At 37.0% G+C, this 25,430-nt stretch overlaps 1 protein-coding gene across 3 annotated transcripts in view; it reads left to right on the top strand.

The window, feature by feature from the left end:
* Window positions 1–25,430, top strand: part of INPP4B (inositol polyphosphate-4-phosphatase type II B) — a 320,380-nt gene that overhangs the window by 265,315 nt on the left and 29,635 nt on the right. Inside the window, exons 20-26 of one of the 3 annotated variants that reach the window (XM_082050912.1) lie at window positions 2,790–2,962; window positions 3,946–4,069; window positions 5,106–5,223; window positions 8,516–8,656; window positions 11,916–12,013; window positions 16,144–16,256; window positions 20,928–21,082. In XM_082050912.1, coding sequence (XP_081907038.1) covers window positions 2,790–2,962; window positions 3,946–4,069; window positions 5,106–5,223; window positions 8,516–8,656; window positions 11,916–12,013; window positions 16,144–16,256; window positions 20,928–21,082 — 922 coding nt within the window. Of the gene's footprint in view, window positions 1–2,789; window positions 2,963–3,945; window positions 4,070–5,105; window positions 5,224–8,515; window positions 8,657–11,915; window positions 12,014–16,143; window positions 16,257–20,927; window positions 21,271–25,430 lie in introns of those variants that run through there. The other 2 variants (XM_082050914.1, XM_082050913.1) reach the window with 2 other exon arrangements.

Raw genomic sequence — 25,430 nt, 5'->3', positions numbered from 1 at the left:
TCCAAACATGTAGTCTCCCTCAAAATTCTTGTGAATAAATGATCTTGAAGCTTCTGCAAGATATGTGCAAAATAATTTGGAAAATCATAATAGAAGGTAGTTATCAGTTGTTTACTGCCAGCCTGGAAGGATGCATGAAGTCGGATTCACTTACATTTGTTCTGGGTCCAGTATTATTCAATATTTTCGTTACTGACTTGGCTTATGAAATATGGATGATGCTTATAAAATTTGCAGGTGCTTAAAGCTGGGAGAGGCTTTAAGCACGGTGGGAGCAGGATTAGAGTGGATCTGGATGCAATGGAGCACAGAAATATCAGGATGCAGTTCAGTAAGGACAAACACAAAGTTCTGTTCCCGAAGAAGCAGAAATACACAGTGCGATTTGACTGATTACGTGGCAACTCAGTAGAAAAAGATCTTGTGGCCAATATGTGACCCCCTTTTTTATGATAGAGTGTCAGTAAAGCTCTTTAGCCCTCTCCACATAACGTGAAGTTGTAACAGCAGGTTCACAAAGTATGGCTAGTTCTAGGAATTCAGCTTTTTTCTTGGCCTGGCTGTCAGTGTACTTGTAAGATCCTTGGCTGTGTCTGTATCCAGCTCTGCTTTCCCATGCAATTGGACAGGTGTCTGTGAGCTGTACCTTCAGGTCTACTTTAAAGCAGACAGGTGTGATCTTTTTCATTAATTGGTCAAGTCAAAAGCACACAACAAACTCTCTTCTTAGCACATACAGCCCTGTTCACTGGTTTAGCATGCATTACATCTCATTCTGCTGCAGCTGCTTTCCTTGACTTATATTTATTGATTAATTTAATGAATTACTATAATTCAAGACTAGAAGGGAGAATTTAGGTTGCCTGGTCTGTCTAGTCTGACTTCCAGCATGACACACGTTGCTGTCTACCTTATTTCTAAACTGGACTGTGTCTCACAGCAGCCTCTGGCCTTTGGTGGTTCTTTTGCTTTTATTCCCTAGAATAAACACCCCAATTAGCACTTGTTATTTTCTCCTTATGAGAAGGGGAAATCAAGTTGCTGCTCAGCCTTTTTCGTAGGCTTAAAGAGATTAAACTCTAAATCTTGGTAGCTCTCCTCTGCAAGCTCTTAATGTTTTTCAGCAATCTCTTTAGAACGTGTACACCAGACCTTGGCACACGGTGTTTCAGTTCTCTCTTAGTCAATGACGTGTATAAAATCACCTCATTTTGCTGGAGCATGAAACTGGGGATGGCTTCTGTTCTCTTTTGTTCGTGATGGCTCTAACTTCATAACTGCTGTTTTCCAGGGGAAGGTTCTTCAGTCTGTATTACTCTCACTTAAATAGCTATGACTGTGTTAAAACACACGTCTGACCACAAAGATACTGTTTGCAAGGGAACCCAGGTTGTTCTCTGTGACTGTTCTGTCCTTGTTCCTGGTTCCTCCTTCCCGTGCCTTATTTTTTTGCAGTTTTTCCTGGCTCGCAAAGTTCTCTCCAATTTTTTCAGCTATAATTTTAATCATTTACATATTTTTCTGGAGCATAGCCAAATTGACTTTGCAAGGGGTAGCTGTGTCTTCCTGCATAAAGAACTTCTGCAGTGCTAATGAGTCTTTCGTTAGCCTGACTCAGAATGTTACCTGAAAAAAACATGGTAATTACAATTGAAATGGAACAGATTTTAATTATCATTGATTTTTAATTACACTAATCTTCAGGAAATATGAGTTAGCAATGGACTGTATTAAGTCAGTTACACTCCCTGTTTTTACATAGATTGTTCTGGAGTGTTGATTTCCCTTTCATTTTAAACTATAACAATGAAGCTGAGATCTAGATTCTGAAGGAAAGTGATTTTTTTGTTTGTTTGTTTGCTTGTTTTTTTTTTAATTTGCTCAACTTAAAGGGGTAGGCTAAACCGTATCCAACTACAATGCAGGTCTGATTTTATTAAATACTTAAAAATTCAGGAACAGCTTGGGTAATTGGGTAAGTTTGAGTAAGCTATTCTGATTTTTCTCCATTCCTAGTTGTCACTTTGATTAGTTTGTAATCTATTAAAGAGTCTAGTTTTTCAAACACTTCCAGCCTGTTTTTCTGATATTCCGAACATATGTTTTAACCAAGCAAAATGTATTACAAAATAGTTCTAAATCTCTCTGCTCAAAGTAGCTATAAAAAAAAAAAAAAAAAAAAGGTTTGATATCTCTAAATATTTAAAGAGAACAATATAGAGAGAAGGTAAAAAAGAGAAAGGAATGTGAACTGAAGGTTGTTATTTTTCCAGCCTATACATTAAACAGATTATATTATTCCAGATATCTATTTATTTCTTCTGTTTTTGTCTTCCAGCACCCACTTTTTCTCAAATATAGGCTCTTGCCCCCTTTTTTTTTGATGGCGCTTCATTTGCCTAGAGAGCAAGTCATCAGCTCTGGAAAGAACCTGCACCCCCACTGTATTACTCATTTCGTTCTGAAGGAATTTTCGCATGTGTCCCTGCATGCTCTGTTTATGATACTTGAATTCTCGTTTTACAGAGAAGTTGGGTCTGTTGAAAAGTCATTGTTTCAGGATATAGTTAGATTCAGGCCAAGGACTTAGCTCTAGGGCTTAAGCTGGAGTTCTGTCTCTGAGCAAATTCTCCAGTGGTGTTTGCTGTACCACAATTGTTAGGGTGGAGCTGCAGGGTCTGTTTAAAGTGTAGGATGATCTATGCAGGCACTGCAGCCCTCTTTCCATCCTGACAAGGGTTTTTACTGCACGTTTTGTCTTTTGGATCAGATGACCTGTCTTGTTGTAGGTGACTGGTATGAGCAGCTGTATCCCCTGGTGATCACGCTGAAGGACTGCATGGGAGAGGTGGTGACCAGGGCGAAGCAATCGATGGCGTTTGTTCTGCTCCAGGAACTGGCCTGCGGTTTGCCACAATGTTTGATGCTGACCCTAAGAAGAGACATCGTCTTCAGCCAAGCAGTAGGTTGTCTTGTGTCACTTATCTCCTACTGTTGCTGTGGCTAAGCATCCTGTTCATGCCACTGTTTGTGTTTTGGTTTTTGTTCTTTTTTCTTTTTCCAATTTAACACAACTTTTTCATGTATTTTCCACGACATCCATTTAAATAGTTTATAATGTGATAGAGAAATGAATAATAAATGGAATTCTATAGTAACTTTATCACTGAGTGAGAGAAGTAGGTCTGCAATGAACTGGAGTAGGTTACCTAATCTCCACCATTTGCACAAAGAAGGATCTATGAAGCTATTTTTAGTCTTCCTAGATTATATGTCAATATCCTCACCCATAGGTGCAAGTTCTCAAGTCTAACCTTGAATATTCCTTGCTGCTATTCCAGCTAGGTATTTTTTCCCCCTGATCATTTTGGAAATGAGGAACAGGTTATTTGTTTTCAGTTTGTAGCAGTATTCCATGTGTTTGAAGACCATTAGCCTGTCTCTTCTTTGTCTTGTCTTGGTAAATAACTGAAGCTCTTTTGACCTCCTGTAGATCACATTTTCCAGATATTTTTCTAAATGATTTTTCTAATTTCTCCCTTAAAGTGATATGTTTTTCCTAACAAAGTTAGTGAGTTAGGGTGCAACTGCCAAGGAGATTTGGTTGCATTAGGTGCCTAACTGCTTTCAAATCCATCACAATTCACAGCTTTTTGTGTTTATAGCCTGACAGTGGAGATTCTGGTCTTGCTCATGTCAATGTGAATAACACACAGCCCCACAAAACAAATGAAGCTTCTCTAATGCGAAATAGGGGATACTTTGCTGCGTTTTACAGAAAAAAAATGCCTCAATCGTATATGAAATTACGTATGTAGTCACTAAATGGAAATATCTATGCTGGTTTCTCAAATATCTAAGTATTATTTTTGTTGTGTATAATGATCGCAATCTTCATTTTAACAGTCCATCTGTTAATTTCTCATTTTTTCATTGTCTTTATAGCTCGCTGGATTGGTCTGTGGGTTTATAATAAAATTGCACACAGGTTTACATGATCAAGGCTTTTTACAACAGCTTCATACTGTTGGATTGCTTGTGCAATATGAAGGACTCCTTAGCACATATAGTAAGTATTGTTCTTGGACAAAGTTCCTTACGCATCCAGGCCAGAAGTTTACTCAGGAGATTCTTATTTTAACCTCTGTTCTGCTTCTGGTAATTTGGCTTATTGAATCAACAAATATTATCCTTGGGAGACAGTAGGCTTGCATATAATAGCACGGATGAACGCATAGATACTGAGTTATCAATTCTGCATCAAAAATTATTCATTTTATTCTCAATTCCTCTGAGGACAAGAGCTGCTAATTATTCCATGTGAAGTGCTGAAATACATTGTCTTAAATACAGGAGACTCCTTTCTCAGTACAGCTAGTGAAACCTTTGGTTTTAATAAAAACTATCTCCATTTGTATAGGCATTTGGCCTGACCCAAAATAATAGGTTTATAGAGCTAACCCAAACAGCAGATTTGAATAGTTAATGACTCTATCAGCCTCTGCCCTGACCATGCCGGTATTGGTGATAGCTTGAAACCTGTTTAATTCCTAACTTGTTACATGCGCAATCATTTGATAGGTATTTAAAAGGACATTTAGAGGGAGAAACTGCCATATGTTTCAAAATGCTTTTGAACTAGATGTATTGGAATCCTTCCACAAATTAGAGATTTTTATCAAAGTAGCGGGATTTAGCATTTGTGCAGCTCTTTAGTGAACAGTCCTCACTTGGAGATTGCTGTCAGACTGCCTTTTGCATGCTACTCATTATTCTCTAAACCTTTGTCCTCCATCAGCAGGGCAGTCCTTAAAAACACTTTCAGAACAGACAAAAATGGCTTTTCTGGGGTTATTCTATGCACATACAGAGCCGTCTGATTTTCACAGGTGCTTAATACTCATAGTTATCATTTAGGCCACAGAGAATTGCCAGCAGTTCTAAAAAAACAGTCTGCTTTTATGTAGGTTACTTTAATGTGTATTTAGGGCTGTGATTTTGAGATGCACAGACTGGAAAATATAATCCCCATATTGCTTTATTATAACCTATTCAGTGACTGATCTGTCTACTCTGTTAATAACCTCTGTAATCTTTCCACACAGGTGAAGAAGCAGGGATGCTGGAAGACATGGCTGTGGGAATTTCAGATTTGCAGAAAGTAATGTTTAAAGTCATCGAAGCCAAATCAGAAGATTTTTTGCCTATTATAACTGGAAGGCGGTAAGAACTTTGGTTCCTGGAGCCCATGGCATGTAATTTTAACGTGTAGCATGTGAAAAACAGACAACGGTTTTCTTGTTGCCAAGTTCTATTCTGTGGAAAGTGTGGTAGTTTTACTTTTCATGAGGTGAATGGAGATGTAATGAGGTAGTAGGGATTTGTAAAGCTAGTAGTAATATGTGCTCGGGGTTACTTTCCTGGTGAAAAGCTGAAAGTTTCAATTATTAATACAAATAAATCAAAATAATGTCTGGGTTGTGCAGAGTTTCTCTTTCATTTTTCATATATAGATATTGAATCAAAAAGAAGCAAAAAGGTCAACATTTTTTCTGACTGAAGAAACCTTATTTTTGAGGTGTTGACAACTTGTATTTTGGTGTGACAATTGAAACCAGCTTTTAAGTGTTAGGCCTTGATTGTCTTAAGATGGAAGCTGAAAAGCTCAGGTGCCAAAACTTAGTGGTCACTTTTGAAAAATAAAGCCTATCTTAGTTGCAGAAGATCGCACTGGCCGTATGAATCCTTGCATAAAGCTACTAACACATTATGCATCACACTTAAATACTGCTGAATATCAGGAGATAAACTGAAATACTTCATTAATTGTGGCTATAAGACGGTTAACAAAATTGGTACACACGAGGAATGGGGTTTTCAACTTCATTATTATTCTAGTCTGAAGCTCCAAATGTTTTTACTTTTTCAGAAATCACTTCCTTAATAGTATCATTATTCTTAAGAAGACTTTAAATTAAATTCAGCTAAAAGCAGCAACTTTTAGAAAAGATATGTTTTCTCCGAAGGGGGCTTTCACCGCTGATTTACTTAATTATTCGGGATGATTCACTTTCATCCTATGGGCCTTCCGAGAAGGGATTGAAATAAATAGCAGGAAGGCCAGAGTATGATAGGCAACACATTGGGAATAATTAGGACTAATTATAGTGTGTAGATAAAACAGAAGAAATAGGTCCTTTGTAAATCACAGCAGTCAAAAAATCTTGAAATCTCCAGCAGTTACATTGACTGGCTCGCTGCCATCACTGCGGTGCTCGGAACTGTCATGCTAGGAGGTCCTGGGCTTGAAAGAGACTCGAGCTTTAAGCTGCCTCAGGCATTTTGGATTGATGGAGTAGTCCGTCTTTAGGAAGAGGAGTTACTGCCTATGGTTGCTGTACTGTACTCACTGGCAGGTATTCACTGAATGGAATCAGTATCAGACAAACAAAGAAATAAATAAAAAGATCTTTAAGGCGTACATGGAAGAGCCCCATTCATGTTTAGAGCTGTGATGACAGCTCCTATCAGACAGTATTGGTAGTCACCCTTAAAGAGAAGACAGTGGGAGAACTAGTTATTTTCTTATTAATGTTTAAAAATCCCGCAATTTTTATAGCGCTTTATTATATGATGTGGCTTGATAAAATGAGACTTAAATACTATAGAAATGCAAGACATAAAATTAAACTACAAATTCTTATCTTGCAGAGTCAGAGTATTCACTTGGAATTGTTTTTCTAGGGAAGTGCTTAAGACTGAGATTCTATGTACAGGAACAAATGAATGCAGCGTGGCATTGCCTAGCCATGGGCTCACCTGCTCATGTGGGTGGCTGACCCTGAGCATCCAGGTGAAATGAAGTTCTCTTCAGGCACTCATGTTCTTTTATAATAGGCAAAAGTAGCTAATGCTTACTTTTATAAAATCCTTTGGTAGAATGTATTTTGTTGTGCATATGAACTTTGAGGCAACACAGGGTTTGGTACCAACACAGGCCATGATCAGACTGGCACAGCCATGCTGAAGGGATCTAAGAAGCCGAAAGCTGAGCTGGGCAAAGCGCTTTTCCAGCTGAGATGCAGTGACTGACCATGGGTGCATTTTTTTTTCTGTTACAAAGCAAATTATTTGTTTTGTGTTTATTGCAATAGCCAGCTGCAAGTAGCTGTAGTCCATGGCCTGCAGTTGTGTGGCGATAATTATCAGAAGCCTTCTAATGGGACTGCAAGTGTTTGTCATCTTCATATGTGCTAATAAAAATATTAGAAAAGAAGGCAAACGAAGACACATTCCTTAAGCAGGCATGTTTTAGTGAAATAATATACATTTAAATATCTAACACCTAAATTTATACAATTTGTTCTGAAAGAGGTGACGATTTGTTGTTTAGTCTCTTAAACATACTGGATTTCTCCACCCCGTTTTCCTGAGAGATCTTTAAATGTTGAAAGTTATGTACTGATTTTTCCTTCTCATTGGAAAATGTAGTAGCCACCTTATCCATCTCATGCCAAAATCACCTGGTATCTCTCCACTGAGTCTAGCCATAAAAGAGATAAACTACATGGTGATAAAATTTACTGCTTGTATTCCTGTTTCTTGCTTAGGTAGAAGCATAGAACCTGAGAGGTTTTTGTTAAATTAATGTCAAACAAATCCTCCAGATTTCAGTGTTTTGAATTCTTTGAATACTTCTAGTCTGCTCTTTTTAAATTAGACTAATTGCTCCAATAACAGTAAGGAAGCTAATAAAACTGAAGTTAGCAGCATGCTGTTGTTTCTGTTGTGGCGTCAGGCATCAGTCCTCAAAGACAGGTGAAATTCAGCTTGAGGGTTCCTCAAGATCAGAATTTGGAGTGACAGCCAAAGTAACATGTTTTTCATCAAGTCAGACCAAACACGACCATAAAAGCAGAACCGCTATGTATCACATCTCTTCTCCTAAAGTAGCATTTGTCTTTTTGTAATGTGCCTTCGATTATTATTTTCACAGAGTCAATGTTGTTACAGTGGTGCTTTATATCCTCAGGGGGAAATCCAGCTACTGAAGAAAATGGGAGTTTTACTCTGGGTTTTTGTGGAAGGTTTTTGCTCTATAAGGCCACATTACATTTAAAGTGGATACAGGGTCAGGTTTTGACTTCTGAAAGGCAGTTGTTTTTGTAACTCAGCAAGATACATTTTAAGATTTGAGGTGTTATCAATGATACTTTCATAGTAGAAGACTTATTTACTGCTTTCCTCTTTAGTCCTATTTTCACTTCAGTAAAGAATTCTGTATCAAGAGTGTAGGATCATATATACATGCCTATTTCAATACAGCTTCATTTTTCTCTTAAAAAAAAAAAGCAAGCTAAATTGTCCCGTTTTATGATTCAATACAATTAAGGGAAGAAGGGGGAACCCGATAAGTCTGCATTTTCTCGATAATTTGGTAAGGCTGTAATTTTAAGAAAACCAATCAATAGTCCCATCATAAGGGAAAATAAGTTTCCCTTTTACTTTTCCATAGTGAACATTACATTATAGAGGTCCAGCTTCCAGCAAAGATGTTTGAGTTGCTGCCGCAAGAGATTAAAGAAGGAAAGCTACTTCGCATGTATCCAGTACTCTTTAATGTTGGAATCAATGAACAGCAAACGCTTGCAGAGAGGTAAGAAAAAAATGTTTCATTTTCTATCCAAGTATGCCATGTTAGTACACGATATCTCTCAGGATTAAGAAGAAATCAGTTTTGTTATTTGCTCTTGGAGCTCCTCATGTTGACATGGTGCATTTTAAAAAGTATTAAAAGAAATAAGCACAAGCTATGAAGCATTGCCAAATAATTGAAAAGTCCAAGTGAAGATATGACCACATGCAGGACTTTATTTCACAAATTCAACACCAAGTTTCCCTTGGATACAGATCTAAAATGGATTTTTATTTTACAGATGTAGAAGTTTGTTCGTGTACTTTGGCCTTCTCAGACAGCATTGTCTTAAAGGCTGGGGTTCAAGATGCTGGATAAGTCATAAGCTAGAAAGAGGTCATTTTTCTCGGCTTTTTAGGGCTTTTTTCCAAGGTTGAGAAGTGGTAGTTATTAATAGGTAATATGTTTGTAGAAACGTGAAAGTTCATGTTAAAATTCTGTTGTGTTAATACTATTCCTCTGAAAAGAATGCTGGAAACTAATTGATTAGTACAGCATTAGTCAAAGTTTCACCAACTTATTAATTTTCTCCCCCAAGATAAGAGTATCTGTCAGTCATATTAAATTTCCAAGTTTGTACACTGCTAAAACTGCAAGGTGATCAACAATAAGACAGCTCTATGTTTTGTTGTGGGTTTTTTTTTTTGTTTGGTTTGGGATTTTTTTGTGTGTGTTGTTATGTTGTTCGAGGTTTGTGTATTTGTTTGGTTTTTACTGCATCCAAGAGACAAATTACTTATCTTTAGATTGCATTCAGTACAAACTCAAGACCAAAAGCAATCTAAGGGTAGGGGGGAAAATGGAGGGAGACAGTGAAAAACCATTAACCTGGATGATAGACAAAAAGTTAAGCACAACAGGAGTTTTACATCCTGCTCTTTGTAGACAGCGAAGTAAAAGGAATCTTTTAGGGAAGACTCCTAAGGAATGACATTCAGGTAGCTTTGTGGATGTTTATGGGAGTCTTCTCCAAATTGTGGTGATGGGGGAGAAAATTTAGGTAGAAAATGGAAATGGGAGACATAGATTAAATCAGAAGACAGTAAAAACTGGCGTTTTAGTAGTGAGAGAGTTGAGTAGTTGGTTACAGAACTTGAAACCTACTTGAAAACAAAAATAACTTATTCTTGATGCCATAAAGAAGTGATGCTATGAGAGGAGTAATATGGCCAAAGTGATAGCATACAAAACCAACAAAATCAGCCATGACAGTTGTGGATTGGACACTTTACAATTTCCAAGATCAGAGAAGAGGAGTTTGCAGTAACGCAGAAGCAAGTTTGCAAGAGCTTTCATGGGGAGGGTAGAGAGGAAGGACTGAATGTTACAAATGTCCTGAAGAAAGATTTGATGAGATTTAGAAAGAGCCTGGATACGTGGGGACTTGTAGAGGAGCCAGTGTGAAAAGACATCTGGCTTGCAGGGGGAGTGGCAGGAAGAAGGGCAGCCTTGTTCACAATTGTGATTTTACTGTGCACAAAGAAAGCAATAAATGAAAGAAAAATCTATAAATATAGATATAATTATTTATATATATATCTCAAGCAAATCAAGTTGGATTATTCCATGCAGAAACGCCTTTTCTGCATGCACTTACAGATGTAAACATAAGACTTCCTTCAAATTATTGCTTAATTCCTAGACCTGCACATTTGTCTTTGAGATTGGAAACACTGCACATGCTTTTTGGCAAGAAGTATTTTTGGTGGGAAAATGAACATGAGAATAGAAAGTTTTGTGATAAATTTCTAGAAAATGTTACTTTATTAGGTGCAAGCATCTCTTATTTCAATAAAGCACAGTTGAGAATATATCTGATTTAAAAGAAATACTCTCATGTGGCAGTGCTGCAATGGCTATTGAGGAAGCAGCCAAGTTTTTTCCCTCTTTATGCCATTTAAATATTTGATTCCTTTCTGCATGATGTAGCAGGACCTTTTGGTATCTTGTGATTTGTCCCATTTTGTCTCCCTGAATTTCTCATTTAACTGTCCATGCCTCTCTGTCTGTACCTTCTCAATTTCCTTTTCTGTCCTCATTTTCTTCATTTGATGGCTATTCTGAAGATGAGTCCCAAAAACTTGGCCCTAACTGCCTAAGGGACTCCTGTCTTTAGAATCATATCTCTCATAGTAGAAATACTAGAGGTATCAGGAGATTTTATTTTATATTTTATTTTATATTTTATTTTATATTTTATTTTATATTTTATTTTATATTTTATTTTATATTTTATTTTATATTTTATTTTATATTTTATTTTATATTTTATTTTATATTTTATTTTATATTTTATTTTATATTTTATTTTATATTTTATTTTATATTTTATTTTCCTATGTAAAACTTGGCTGTTGCAGAAATTTTGGTGTCGGAGAGAAAAAGATTTGCCCGCACAGCTGGAGTCAGTTTGTGGATAAGCGTAATGGCATCCTGATGTTGTCTGGGTTCCTGTGAGGTGCAGGATAACAAGGGTTCGGGTGCTGTGTTCCTGACTGCTGCAAGAGGCCCCAGAGCACCCGCCTGCCCTGGCCACAGCCCCGCAGAGCAGTCCCCAAGCTGAAAAATCCACAGCTGAAGTCTGCTGAGCCTGCGGGGCATCGCTCAGTGAAGCTTAATAGCAAAATCACCGCTCAGCAGCAGAGAAATGGTTCTCTCATTGGTTTCGGGGACAAGGAACCAAGATAACTAGCAGCTCAGGAACAGTGTAGGGCAGAAAGGGCCCAGAGAAGTAATCAATTTGACTATTTATAGCAAATATTCTCAGAACAGAGCAGAAATTATTTCTTCAGAAGGGTTTCATCCTGACACTTGCACGTCTTCCATCTTGTGTGGCTTTAATATCGTTCGGCTCTGGTAGGAATTAATATATCTAAGCAACAGCAGCAGTAAGAGATACAGGAGTTGGTGTGCTTTCCCACAAAGAGCCCCTTGCATTTATACAGGATTCATGAAGGGAAAAAGAATACGTGCTTTATTGAATGTTTGTCTGTAAATGGATTACTTTGTCCATAAGTATTTGGAAGAATTATCCGTGAGTAATCTGTAATCACCTTCTTCCCAAATATTACTTCCAAAGCACATGAGAGGTTAGCAACTGTACATTTGACAAAATCTAGTACATCCAACGTTAGGAAAAAAAAATCAAAGTTATTTCTTTATGTAAAGAAATAATTCTGAAGGATAATTCAGCTTTTTTTTTTAACTTTGCTTTTTATAGGTTTGGAGATACCACTTTGCAGGAAAACATTAACCAGGAAAACTTACAACTTCTAAAAGAATATTACAAGCTGTTTACAGAAAAAATGCCTCCTGATTGTGAGTACAAAATAATTCAATACCCGAATAGCTTTGAAAAGGTTTGATAGATGAAATATTATAAGGAAATCATATTAGCAAAATATTAGTGTGCAGCTTTTAGATTTAGGCCTCAATCCCATAACTTGTTCCATAAAGTTAAACACTTTGTGCCTGCAGACAGCCCTGCTGAAGCAAGTAGTGATTGCAGGCCCAAGGCCATAGGAGAAACTACAGGGAGAGTGAAACAAGGTAATGCTAAACTAAACAGCACTTTAAAAGCATATTATATTAATAATTTAAAATATTTCAAGTAGAGGACAGTCTGTACCTACTATGTTTGTACAGAAATATTCAGTGGAATTTTCATGAGTTTCAGTCATTCCGTCGATTCTTATTTCTGAATATGTATTAAGGTATGGCAAACCACTGAGAAATCTGCAGATGCAAGCACAAGCAATGAGCCACATCATAATGTCACAGACATTAGTAGCATGGTTCTGCTAGAATAGGCCCTATATTCCAATTTTATAGAAATTCGGTATCATAAACATTACAATTGTGTTACTACAATTGCTGAAAGCAAACACTGAAAATACCATTTGTATCAATCTAATCCTATTAAAGTATTCTTATTGCCATACTCCCAAATGTTGCAAATTGTACAGGCTCATTTTAAATACCTTGGATTTAGGTCTCTCCTTCCCCTTGGATAAGGAGTTGGGAGAGAGAATCTTTTTAATCTAAAGACCTGACATCCTACAGGACGTGTGTAACTCCTCATGATGAATACTGCTGGTTCAAATCCTATGCAGAGCTTCTGTTCTCTTACAGAAAATTTTGTATTGATTATTATTGCAAATTACCCATTTACATGTATGTGCTCATAGTTATGTGTAATGTGTCCCTGTATATGTATACATGCTTGTCTTTTATATCAGGTTAATTTCCGTTTGTTAATAATTTTGACAAAAGTGAAAGCTCTGTTCTTAAAGGGTAGGCAGTATGCCCTTCCATCCACCCACATCTCTAGTAGTTCTAGGATTTCTACAGAAAAACTCATACACAAAGTTAGTACTTAATTTAGGGGAATCCTGCCAAGAAAGCATCCTGAAAAACTAACCTCATCTCGGGGTACCTCTAAGGTAGATCTGGTACCTCATAAATGGATCTGATTATAGAAAGCAAGAATTTGCCTGCAGAAAGTATTGGCTGCTTTTCCTTAACAGAAACTAACCTTGCACTGTTTTCCTCCAGAAGTATTATTAGTGAGCCACACAGTCTTCCTGGACTTCCTCCAGACCATGCAGGCTTTTGAGAACTATACTTGTCGAACTCATCGCATCTTTCCTGGTTATTATTGCCACCTGGGTTTTTCTCAGTCTCTTCGTTGTCCAAGTTTTTACAGACCACAAAGCACCTTCTGGTCCCACTGACCTTCCCAGTAGCTCCCTGCCGTTATAGGGAGTCACACTTTTGGCTTGGAGGAATGTGCCTTTTAAACCAGCTCCCTGGAAAGAAGTGAAGCACTCTGAGCTTCAGCTGTGGGAGGGCTTTGGGTTCCTCCCCCATGTCCCCACTTCTGTGCTCAAGTTCTTAGGAAGATAAACCCCTCCAAGCTGGCAGCAGCCCTGTTGTTGTAGGCAAGTGAGAGCCATTCAGTTTTGATGGCTCCTTGATGGTTTTGTCACACGTTTCCAGACAGTTTCCGATAGTGCCAAATCTGTGCTACAAAATTCACGGAGTTGTTAGTTACAAATAGTGCTCATAAAGCCAGAATGTGAGGAGTTGCAGCCCTGTTGGCCAGGCCATTGTGTCCACCATCCTTAGGCAGCCTCACTTGCCTTGTGCTCCATTGGTACATTCAATTTCAAAGAATTCAGTTTGCCACTCCCATAAAGTTACTGCGGCCTCTGCTATTAGTTTTTCTCCCATCTCTTTAATTCCCATTGCCAATAACATTCTAGTTTTCTCTCTGTTCCTGATTATTAAAAGTCTTTAGCTGCATGTGACTGCATATGCCAAACACTGACTTTCTTCTTTAAGATGAACACGTGTTCTGACACTCTCCTGTTTCTTCCTTCTTAAATTCTCTAATAGGGAATTCTAAAAACAATAAAAAACAATGTGGTCCCAGAAAGATTCCTACCAAAAAATGCCAACCAAATGTAGTTGTGTTTTAGGTGCCAAAATAGTCCTGCTTTGATAGACTAGGTAATGATAGTAGGGGTTCAAAAATATATAATGGTTGTTTAGTAGTATGTAATTAATTGAAAAGAACAGCTTAGAACTCAATTTAAACAGCTGAAAGCATAAAATCAGAGAAACCCCTGTTGCAAGTGGTATTTGGTGTTGCTGGTTTGATTCGTAATACCCACAGCAACATCAATGTTGCAAAGTATTGTCCTGTGGGAGAAGAGGGAGGCATCCAAGGTATAGAGATCCTACAAGCAAATGAAGATTTTCTTCCATAGCATCATAATGTGTGTAGCAGTATATGCATTTTCAACATGAAATCTGTTTTGTACTTTCAAGCTTCTCCCCTTTAAAATATAAGAGAATGATATGACAGTTCAATACCACTTTGTGACACAAGGAATTGAAGCAATTGTACACAGCCAGTCAAGATGCAGCTCATTTGGCAATATTACGAATTAGGAGAATCTTGATTAGCTACAGTGAAGTCATCTCTCTAAGACAGTGCATTTTCTGCTGCGAAGCAAAGGAAAACTGCTTTGAAGGAATAAAACGCTTACCTAGTGATACATTCTCATAATCTGGAGGCATCTTTTTAGAGTGCTCATTGTATGTTATGTGCTTTAAAGGGACAGATGCAGGATAACTATAATAGTCTAGCAAGTTGTGATGTATTTTCATATGCTCTATATTACCTAATTGAATGATCAGGAATTGTAATACACAAATAAAACAATCTTCATTAAGATTATTACAAAACTAGTTTCATTGTACTTTTTCTGCACTTTTTCTTTTTGGCAGCACAGTGTAGGAAAGACAACCTAAATATTTTTAGAATAGTTCTTTTTGAGTATATTTAAATTACTTCATACTATGAATTACAAATGAGGGAAACTACAGAATTCATCAGAGATAAAAGGTAAAAGCCTGTTGATAAGGGGGATCATTTCAGCTCTGATCACATTAGGAGAATGGATTTTGACCTTCATTCGTAGTTGTCTCATTTTTACTCTTTGAATTGAGTGTAAATCTTAGGCTTGGGGTTTGGGTTTTTCCCCACTGAATTGACACATCCTACTTTTTCTTGTTGAAAAAAATGAATCAGTTTATCAATTTGGTTTCATTTTTCTTCCACTGGTTCTGAGACTTTCTTTGGTGATAACGATTATTAAATTTCTTCTTACTTCACTATCATAAGAAGAAATATTTTTTTTTTTTAAAAAAAAGCTTTTGGTTCTTTTGACTGATTTTCAGTATTAATGAACATAAAGATAACATAAAGGAAAAAAGTATATAGAGACACAGAACAAAAGAGCAGATTAAGATGTTTACTCTTGAATTCCCTCTAGACATGTACAATTAATAAAACTTCAGTTCAGCTGCCGTACCAAGGCCAAGTAGGTAGAATTTTGGATTTTTTTTCTATTTCAAAATCAAAGTCCCATTATGTTCAGACTGAGAAATACCCTAAAATTTTTGGGGCATATTTAGTGCTGCTTATCCCCCCCATTATGCTATATTAGGAACTAAAGCATCACTTTAAAATGAAAGCAAGATGTTCTGTTTTGAAAAACAAAATATTTTTACTTAAAAATAAAAAAAATCGTCCTGTCAAAGCAGGTTTTAATACACTCAGTTATTTCTCTATTTATTTTCACTAAATGTCTATAATAGTTGATGAACAGCACTACAGCAGAGATTTGAGTGTTTTCACCTTCCATTTACAAGATAAAAGTTGAAGGCACTTTAATTTTCCATGGTGAAGATCTTATAGGGTGCAACCCAATACTTAGAAGGAAATAGGGTTTGCGTGTTCCCTAAATATTTAGCTGGTGCTTTCCATCCTCTCTTCCTAAATAAGGCTGTAATGTTCTTTAATGTGGGCATTCTTTAGGTGACACAACCCTCTCATCAGCCTTTCCATAATCAGCATCCTTAAAATTCCTTTTTTTCAGGTCTGCCACATTTTCAAGAACAAAATGATTTAAAGGGATTGCTAGAAAATCTCCATCAAAATATCCAGGCCAAAAAAAGGAAGAATATAGAAATCATGTGGCTGGCTGCAACGGTGAGCTCTCTTGTTTCAAATACATTCACATGATGAACTACTTTTCACACACCTGCTGATATTTTAAGTGCCATGAGTTTTAAGGGTAAGATTGGAAAACTCAGTGGTTAAAGTAGGTAGATGTGCTGAAATGGCTCTTCAGCATTTCCATTCTGACAGTCTCTCATCCCACTCATGAATATATGTCTTCCTACACTTAAAGTACAGATATTTTCATTCTCTCACTTTCTGAACTGATAGAACTGACTAGAATTTAAAGCGAGAGATGGTCTCAGTCACTTCATTGTCCCCTACGTCTTCCAGTCCCTTTTCTGCAGAGCTTCTCCTTGCCAGGCAGCCCATGACCTGTGCTGCTGCTTGGGGTCGTTTTGTCCCAGATGCTGGATTTTTCATTCATCTCACTGAGCTGTGTAACAGGCTAAAAGAGGTTTGATTTTTCCTTTGGAGCATGTCGTTTCTTTAACTGATTGAGTCTGTTTTTAGGCAGAGGAATCCCCTCATCCCCAGGATGGGTGGAGTCAATTCAGTAGATGATCATGCATATATGTAAATTTATGGCCTCCTATGAGAGAAACAATAGAGTATTCTGCTACAGTATCTAACTTTTTTGTTTAAAATCATTTCCATTCTTTGACAATATAAAATCTGGTTACTCAGAACATCTTCCTTTTATTGTTTAGTCTCCATAAGCCTTGAGTTTGTATTCAGGACATGATTACTTGCCCTGGTGTTTTTTTAGTATTGCTGCACTCAACTTTTGATTTTCTATAATTAAGGTACTAATGTTTTATAAATAAGTGTTTAATTGTATCAGTACAACTTTTAGTCAATCACATTTTATGTTTGTTTGGGGTTTTTTGATGTGGGGGTTTTTTTGGTTTAGCCAGTGTCACTATGACTGCCACTCCGAGGCCACTGATGGTAACACAAAATAAACTATATGCAAAGGGCAGACATTCAGGCACAAGGAGAACACAAAGAAAAATGTTTATCAAACAATGGATAATAATGTGCTTTATTCAAATAATTCCTTTTTGTTCCTCAGTTCTCTGTTTTTCCGTATACATGTTAAAAAAACAAACAAACAAGCCTTAGGTGTTTATAAAGAGCACAAGCTTTTCAGGAATGTGAAATTCAACCAGGTAATTGTCTTAGATTTAAACAAGTGCCTTGGGTGGCTCTGCCTATTTATACAAACAAAGCCTTTGGTATCTACTGATACCGAAGCAAGACCTTTTATTTTGGGGAACTGTGAAATGCATTTACCTGTCAAGGCAAATAACTATTTTATACAAATTATTAGTAAAATTTTCCATGACTTTTCATTAAGACCAGGAACAAGACAATATTAACTGTGTCTCTGTACTAATAACACTGCTGTATTTTTTTATATTGTTAATAGCGTTTTGGTTTGTGGTTAATAAATATTATCACATGCTATTGCCATATAAATCTTTTGTGAGTAAAAATGTAAGCTTTTCTTGCAGTACCAGTTCTGCAGTTACTATGAGACACTGCTTCTTGAATAAGTAAAAGATAAATCTGTACAGGATAGTGTAAAATGAGCTACAAAGAATATGACAGAATTTACTTAATATTTGGATATAGGAAGTTGTCTTCTACCATCTATTCAGGATTTTCTGAAAATATTTTCATGGATAAAAAGCATTCTTTGGACAACTGTTTCAGATTTTTCCTTCATGTGTTGTATTTCTCTTTACGTTACCTTACTGTAACCTTATGAAATGAGTATTTCTGGACCTGTTGATCTACATGCTGTTATACTATGTTACATTTATTTATTGGAAAGACATGATTCCCTGCTCTAAGGGTATCACCTGGTTATTGCAGCAGATGTACGAATGCCACATGGATATGCATATGTATCCGCACTTACATGTGATCCCTGTTTGTAATGGACTGTGAGAATACATCTGAATTTGAAAAGTCAGCTTTTGCAAGTGGATATTACAAATATTTCTTATTCTAAATATAATGGGACAGAGATTTAAATGTTATGTATTTGCTTTTACTTAGCTGAACCGTTGATCTTCTGTGTCATACCAACAGAAATAATCAGAGTATTGATTTATCCTTGTTTTAGTCTCCATGGTTTTATATGCTTTTATCATCCCATCTTTAAACTTATCCACAATCCTAATTATTTGAATCCATGTTCATTAGGGAGAGTTTCTAAGGCTCTAATGAATTATATGTCTATTTCTTATCCTCCTATATTTTGAGAATATTTGGGGAAGAAATGAGCAGAATTGAGGATAAAATTCAAGCTGGACACTAATCATAAACTGTGCATTCTGATACGATAATACTATGTATTTAGTATTGTCCGTTATTACATTTTTAGAGCATCAGATCACTGTATTTACCCATTTGAATTATTTACTTTAACTGCTGCTGCTTAGTGAACTGAGTCACTCTGTGGATTTATCTGGGCCAGCCTACCAGATTAACCTACACTTCTTAAATCAGAAGCAAAGACTTTTTAGAAATTGTTTGAATTAACAGATTGTCTTCTGTTTACTCCACTTTAAAATGATCAAGATGTTTCTATTGAACTTCAGTGCAAAATAAGCTTGTGGTTATGGTCATTTGCTTGTTGTGCCTAGAATGCTGCTCAGGTCCAAACTGACTCACAGGAGCCAGCACTTGATCTGTACGCTGTCAGTCAGCCCAGAAGTGGGATTCAGGCTCCCCCTTTCACATGAGAGGCCATCACCCACCCAGAGTAATTATCTGGGGTTTTTTCTTACAACTCCTTCAGTTTGAATAGTCACAATATGACTCACGAACTTCAAAAGAGGCTACTGTAAAGTGAATTAATCTCTTCAATTAAGCAGTTAACTGCTTTCACAACGTTATCAGCTCTACCTGATATTTCTTTAAAAAAAGTCTTACAGTACGTTTTAAAAAACCCAGTGCAGCTTCTCAAGTTTTGAAACAGACTTAAATTTATAATTTTGAATTATGGGAAGGAAGAAACACTCAGAGGTTCTCCTTTACTAGCCTGTACTTTTGGGGTTCACAGTTAGGTTTAGTTAATTAATTCCCTGGATTCAACTTTTGAGATTTACCCTCGCTGTGATATCCACAAAAGACCTTAAAGACTGTAAGTCTTGTCTGGGCCATCGATTTTAATAGAATTTCTGAGAATGCAATTAATGGATAAAAAAGTGCTTATTTGCTGAAGTGAGATTATGAAGGTCAGGTTCCAGTTTCATCCTGCAAGATCCCAGGTAAACACTCGAAAAGTTCCTTAGGATGAGACCTAATTGCTGTAATTTATGGCCTTGCCCTGTTCTCATAACTATTCCCTTTTTTGATGCTGTTACAGCTGAGATTGTCCAGGGCTGGGAGCAAGCACAGCTGGGCAGAGGGTATTCTCTTTTCTTGGGACAAAGCATATCGAAGGAAAGGTAGACCCATACACAGGCACACCAGATCTCCTTCAATTTCTTCTTTTCCTAATGAAATACTTTTTCAACCCAAACTATAAATTAATGGGCTGGTACAAGTACAGTTTTATTGTTAAAATGAGAAATTGTCCTTGTAATACATCACATTTCCCTTCTTTCTTATAATTTTGTCAAAATGTAGAGTGAAGGTAGACACTCCATGGCAGTCACTTGTGTCAAGCTGTAGTGGTTTGAGGTCACGCATTGAACAGTTCAGCTGTTGAAAATAAGGACTATATTTAAATTCAGTATATAGAAGTGTCTGAATCCATACCCTTATGAGGAGCCCTATATGTTCACATGTCTGAGTTTAAAAAGACTTGTCAAAGATTTTCTTCATCTTTTTTAACTGTCATTAGGTCTCCAGACAAATAAGCTTTAATTGAATAGGGTGGTTGTTACAGAAATTGAGGAAAAAATGAAACAACTTTTCCTTTTATAGTCTCAGCTAACACAAATAGCTTTTATTTCAAGTGCAGGAAATTGGATACAATGGCTTGGTAAGTGTAGACATTTGAACAACTTGCTTAAAATGCTTAGGACTAAGAATAGTAGCTTTTTTGTTTTTCTTTCTTTCTTTCTTTCTGCATCCATCATTGGTTTTTTGCTTCACTTGCCTGAGGGATGTTGGGGTGGGCAGGAGACAGAGTTGGTTGCTACTACAGTACAAGATTGTGTGCAGCTCTCCTAAAATCAATAAGGGCTCCTTTTTCCTCCGTGGGCAGGTTATTTGTAGGCTTGTCCTGCTGATGAAAGCTCTGAAGATCTGCTTTTAGAATGTGTCATTTGGACACATTGGAAATGGGCTATAGATCAGTAGCTGTAATCTTTTGCTACTATTTTTGTTAGAGTGTTAATGCTACAAATTTATAAACAAAAGATAAATTTAGACTGCTGTTCAGCACCTTTTCACCTTTTGTAGCACTGTATCAGGCCAACATGGGCATAATCCTTAGAACATGAAATTCCCTGAGGCAGTGCTAATAACTGATTTAACTGCAAAGACACACATGTCAGCAGCCATATGATTCAGGTTTTAATTACTACCTTGCAATAGAGATTTTATTCTTGAGAAGTATTGTACTTCTCTGTATTCGTTGTCTGTGATTGCAAAATTGTGGGAGTTTCACTGCCTGTCTAGTGTGTAGAGAACACGAGGTGTGAGAAGGCAACCCCTTGACGTCTGCCCGTGTTTCAGATTTGCCGCAAGCTGAACGGAGTCCGCTTCACCTGCTGCAAAAGTGCCAAAGACCGGACATCCATGTCGGTGACGCTGGAGCAGTGCTCCATCCTGAGGGACGAGCACCAGCTTCACAAAGACTTCTTTATTCAGGCGCTGGATTGTATGAGAAGGTATGTGGAGAAACTCTTGCATGTCCCTTGTGTTGGGAGCTCAGCCGGGAGCTGTGGGACTGGTGTCCAAAGCTGGTTGCACGTGGGCAAAGAGCCCCAGGCCCGACCCAGCAGAGAACTGCCCAGCAAGGGCTTTACCACTGCATGTTTTACCACTAATTAAGAGTTTCTGAGATAGATACGTGAAACCCTGTGAAGCGTCACTTTGCTAACTGCAGAATTTGGCTGAGTTATTTTAACAATTTCTTAGGCTTTCATGAGGCTTAAAATTTTAAGAACATTATATGAGCCTATTAAAAAACAGAAGTTATTTTCTTTTTTTAAGAATAGTTTTGAAATGTTTACACACTCATAAAATAAAATTTAGACAAATACTGTGAAAGAAGCATAAGCTTTTGTTACATATGGTAGTTCCTATTAGTTCATGTCACTAAAAATAAAAGAAAAACACACCCAAGTATATTTAGACTGATGGTGGTTGCCATTGTATCTGATAAAATCTTTACTGTGCTTTAAAAAAAATAAAGTTTCATTGTGAATTACAACTATGCAGAAATGGAGGCTGATGTTATCAGAAATGTGTAAATAAAAGATGTAAAGATTTCTGAATATTTGAAAAAAAAAAGAGCAAACAAGTTTTGATCATAAAGTGAATCCAGATGCTATGTTTCTAAAGAAACTTTCATAATTGGCTTTTAATAAGTACTACATTGTATTTTCTCTAAGAGTTTTTTGAATGTATCCAAAATATTCAAACAGTTTATAGCAAAGGTCACTGCAAAACTAGTAGAAAATGTTCTGGTCAACCTGCAAAGAAGCACTTACATGAAACTCAAATTGTTTGCATGTCAGATTTGCAAAGATCATATTTAAGTAACCCATGATGCTTGAAGTCTGTGATTGTTATTCTTGACCTTAATATTTAGTATTGTCAGATTAGGTGTTTGATGTGTGAATTAATACTGTAGGTTCACACATGTAGGGTCCTTTTTTCTTGTGGAAAGGACAGGTGTTCTAAAGGAAAAAGGTAATGCCTACGAAGAGTGAGTGTGCAGGACTGAGGTGGCTGAGAAGCAGAGTTGGGTTTCAAGGTGCTAGTGTAGCATGATGTATTAAACAGAGGTGTATTGTTTTCTGTGTGTCATTAGCTTACATAAATCCCTTCATCTCTGCAATATATCAGTGAGTGAATGACTCTTGTGTGCTGTCTTTCATAACTACATGTTTTATCATTAATGAAAAATTTCTCAGTTTTCTGTGTTAAATTTCATTTGTGTTGGCATTTCAAATATGTTTTTTTTTTTTCTTTTATGTCTCCACCAAATGCAAAAGTAAGTTACAGTAAATTACAACACACAGGCAAGCTAATTATATAAAATCATTATTATGTTAGAATAGCATTGAGTAGTAGATTGGAAAAGTTTCACAGATATAAACTTGATTTAAAAAAAAAAATTAAAGCCCTGCTATTTATGCAAACTCACTCACTATTACAAAAGTGTAGTAGGTTTTTGTGACTTTGAGTGGTGTTATATCACATGATTGATCTGAGAGCTGAGAAGATTAACACATTAGATACATTTACAGATAACAATAAACTGGAGTCACAAAAGAATTTGTGACCAGCATGGAAAAATCTGGAGAAAACTTAAAAAGTAAAGGAGCAGATGGGTATATGAGCTTGAAGCACCATCACAAAAATTTTAATTTTATGTTTTTGCTGTAGTTTAAAACAGAGAAGTTTTATCCTGCCAATATCTTGTGAGTTTGAAACAACCTTGAACTGAAGAAGTTGCTATGTTGGATGGAAGGTAATAATTTTGACTTTGGCAGTAGGATTGTCTGGGACTTAAAGCAAGGACCTTGCAAGTAGTGGCAGTAACAGACAAAATAACCCGCGGCATCGGAATAATAACTAGATCTGTATAACACTGTTCGTACAACTGGAGGTTAATTAGAAAGGAAAAAAAAAAAAAAGCTGCAAAGTTACTTTCTTTTCTCATGGCCTGATGAGTAAAGTTCCAAAAGTCAAAACAGAAGAATAAAAATGTCAAATGGGGATACATGGTACTCAGCTCTATGGTCCCACCACTGAGAGTTGGTCAGACAGTTTTAAAAGCTGCCTTTGGGTGCTTTTTTGGTATCTGTGGTGCTCCAGACATTCAGCAGGGACCGTTTCTCCCTCCCCGCTGCCCATGTGGGGCTGGAGGTGCTTGCGGGGCAGCGCTGGGGGCAGCGCTGGGCTTCCCTCCCGCTCCCACACAGCGGGACCCTCCGGCTGGGCGCTCTGCGTGTGGCGGGCGGAGAAAGGTGAACGGCAGAGAAAGACAATTTGAGAGAGCAAACTGGGAAGGAAAGAGCAGCCGGGCAAAAAGAGAGGTGGGAGGAAAGCTGTGGTTTCCACAGGAAGACATATATTAATAATAGCATTTCAACTAAAGCTCCTGCATTGTATTTGAGGAAAATTTGGCAGCTGTGTTTTTGCGGTTTGTGTGAATAAGGTCACCAGACTTGTTTGGTAGTTGCCGTGATGCTTGCCCTTTCATCCTTTCTTTTTATTTGATTACTATTGCAAAGTGTTATTTGGAAGATTATGGTGGGCGTTTCTAAGCTTTTCATTGACTATATGTAGAAGCTTTTAGAAAGATTTTCATGTCTAAAAGGACCTATTTTGTTTTAAGAGCAGACAGAGAAAATATCTGTTCACCATTTAATTTACAGTTTTATCCATTTTCCCCAATGAATCTTCTCTAGATTACTTAGTTAAACTCTGTCAATCAAATCCCATTATGATGATTGCCACAAATCACTTTTAAGCCTTTTGAAAGAGCAAGTAGACAAGAAAAAGTCAATTTTAACATCCAGAATCGTAACAGATTGGTTTGATCTTTGAAAGGTTCCTTTCAAGAGTTAACAGTAGGAGATAGAGAGTACTGTGAAACAAAGTGAGTTGCAAAAGTAAATGGCGCTTCAAAAGCGGCCGTTATTGGAAATGTCATAATTTTGAGATATGAAAATTATGAAGGTGCCTGTGTAGCTGCAAAGCTTTTTCTTTTCCTGCCAGTGCTGACACAGCTTTGGTGGTTGGTGTAAAAGGGAAGTGTGGGCTTTTGGGTTAGTGCTTTACTTTTGGCACCAGATGTTTGGAGATGCTGGACTTGTGTGTGCTGCTGCTTTTCAGCTTCTCAATGTTCCTGGAATTTTGAGCAAACCAGAGGCAATTTCAGATGTTTCAGTTTGTGTGCTTCAATGTACGTTACACAGCACTGTTTTGGAAAATACTGCCAGTAGCCACTATTTAAGCATTTGGTTTGTAAGTAGAATCACTGCCTTGTAGTGATAAACTATATGATGTTTATTGCTTCTTTAAAAAAAACTGTGCAAAAATCCTGTTAGTTGTCCTTCTGGCTTATGAAAAATACGGTGAAATTATGATAGGAATTCAAGCTGTATCACAATAATATATGGTTTTGTCTTCTGGGTGCAACTAACCATTATGATGCTACAACTGATATATATGTGAAGCAGCTATTCCATAAATAATTCTACATATTATAGTTTTATTGGTATGTGTATGTGATTTCCATTGATCTTAGTGACATTCATAGTGCTGAATGAGGAAAATCAGTATGTTATCCCCTCTGTATCAAGTTCTGGCATTTCACATCATACTAGAATCATATTTATAATGTTGCTGCCACTTTCAAATCACCTTTTTTTGTGAACAGCAATATTCTTATTTTTCCATTCAAAAATATGTGACTATTTCTTGTCATTCATGTCAACTATATTCCAAGAGGCAGTGAAGAGACAAAACTGATTTACCTGAGTTTATCGCAGTATCTGTCACACAGTTCTCAGTTTTGTCTTTAGAGCTGACGACTGTGTAAGGGAGGTTGGACCCTGGCAGCCAGAACACTATGAAGCAGTTCTGTAAAACTCATTTGACTTTTTTTTTTCTGAACGTATTTAATTGTAATGTTTCAGTGACAAGGCCCCTTTTGGAGGCCTTTGTGAGTAACCTCAGAATCTCCTGGGTTTTGAGCGTTTTTTCCAACAAAGCCTCAAAACTAAAACCGAGCAAACAAAATGACAAATCCTCTGTCAACAGTGAAGCCTTCAGGCTTTCAGTCCTATAATCATTCTTAGCAGGGCACAATACCTGTCAGATATTTCAGATATTACATGCAAAATTTGACTCAATGTAGGACACACTTTTTTCACCTGAAACAACAGTCAAGGATATTTTGGATTATTTTCGACAAATTGCCTATCAAAAATCTGATTGAATCACAAATACAAAGAATGGATGGTCTAGGCAACAAGGTATGGACTTTTGATGGCCCAA

Source organism: Streptopelia decaocto, assembly GCF_964273445.1.
Source record: "Streptopelia decaocto genome assembly, chromosome: 4".
Taxonomy (NCBI): domain Eukaryota; kingdom Metazoa; phylum Chordata; class Aves; order Columbiformes; family Columbidae; genus Streptopelia; species Streptopelia decaocto.
The sequence above is the reverse complement of the archived record's forward strand: the minus strand, read 5'-3'. Positions and strand labels throughout refer to the sequence as shown.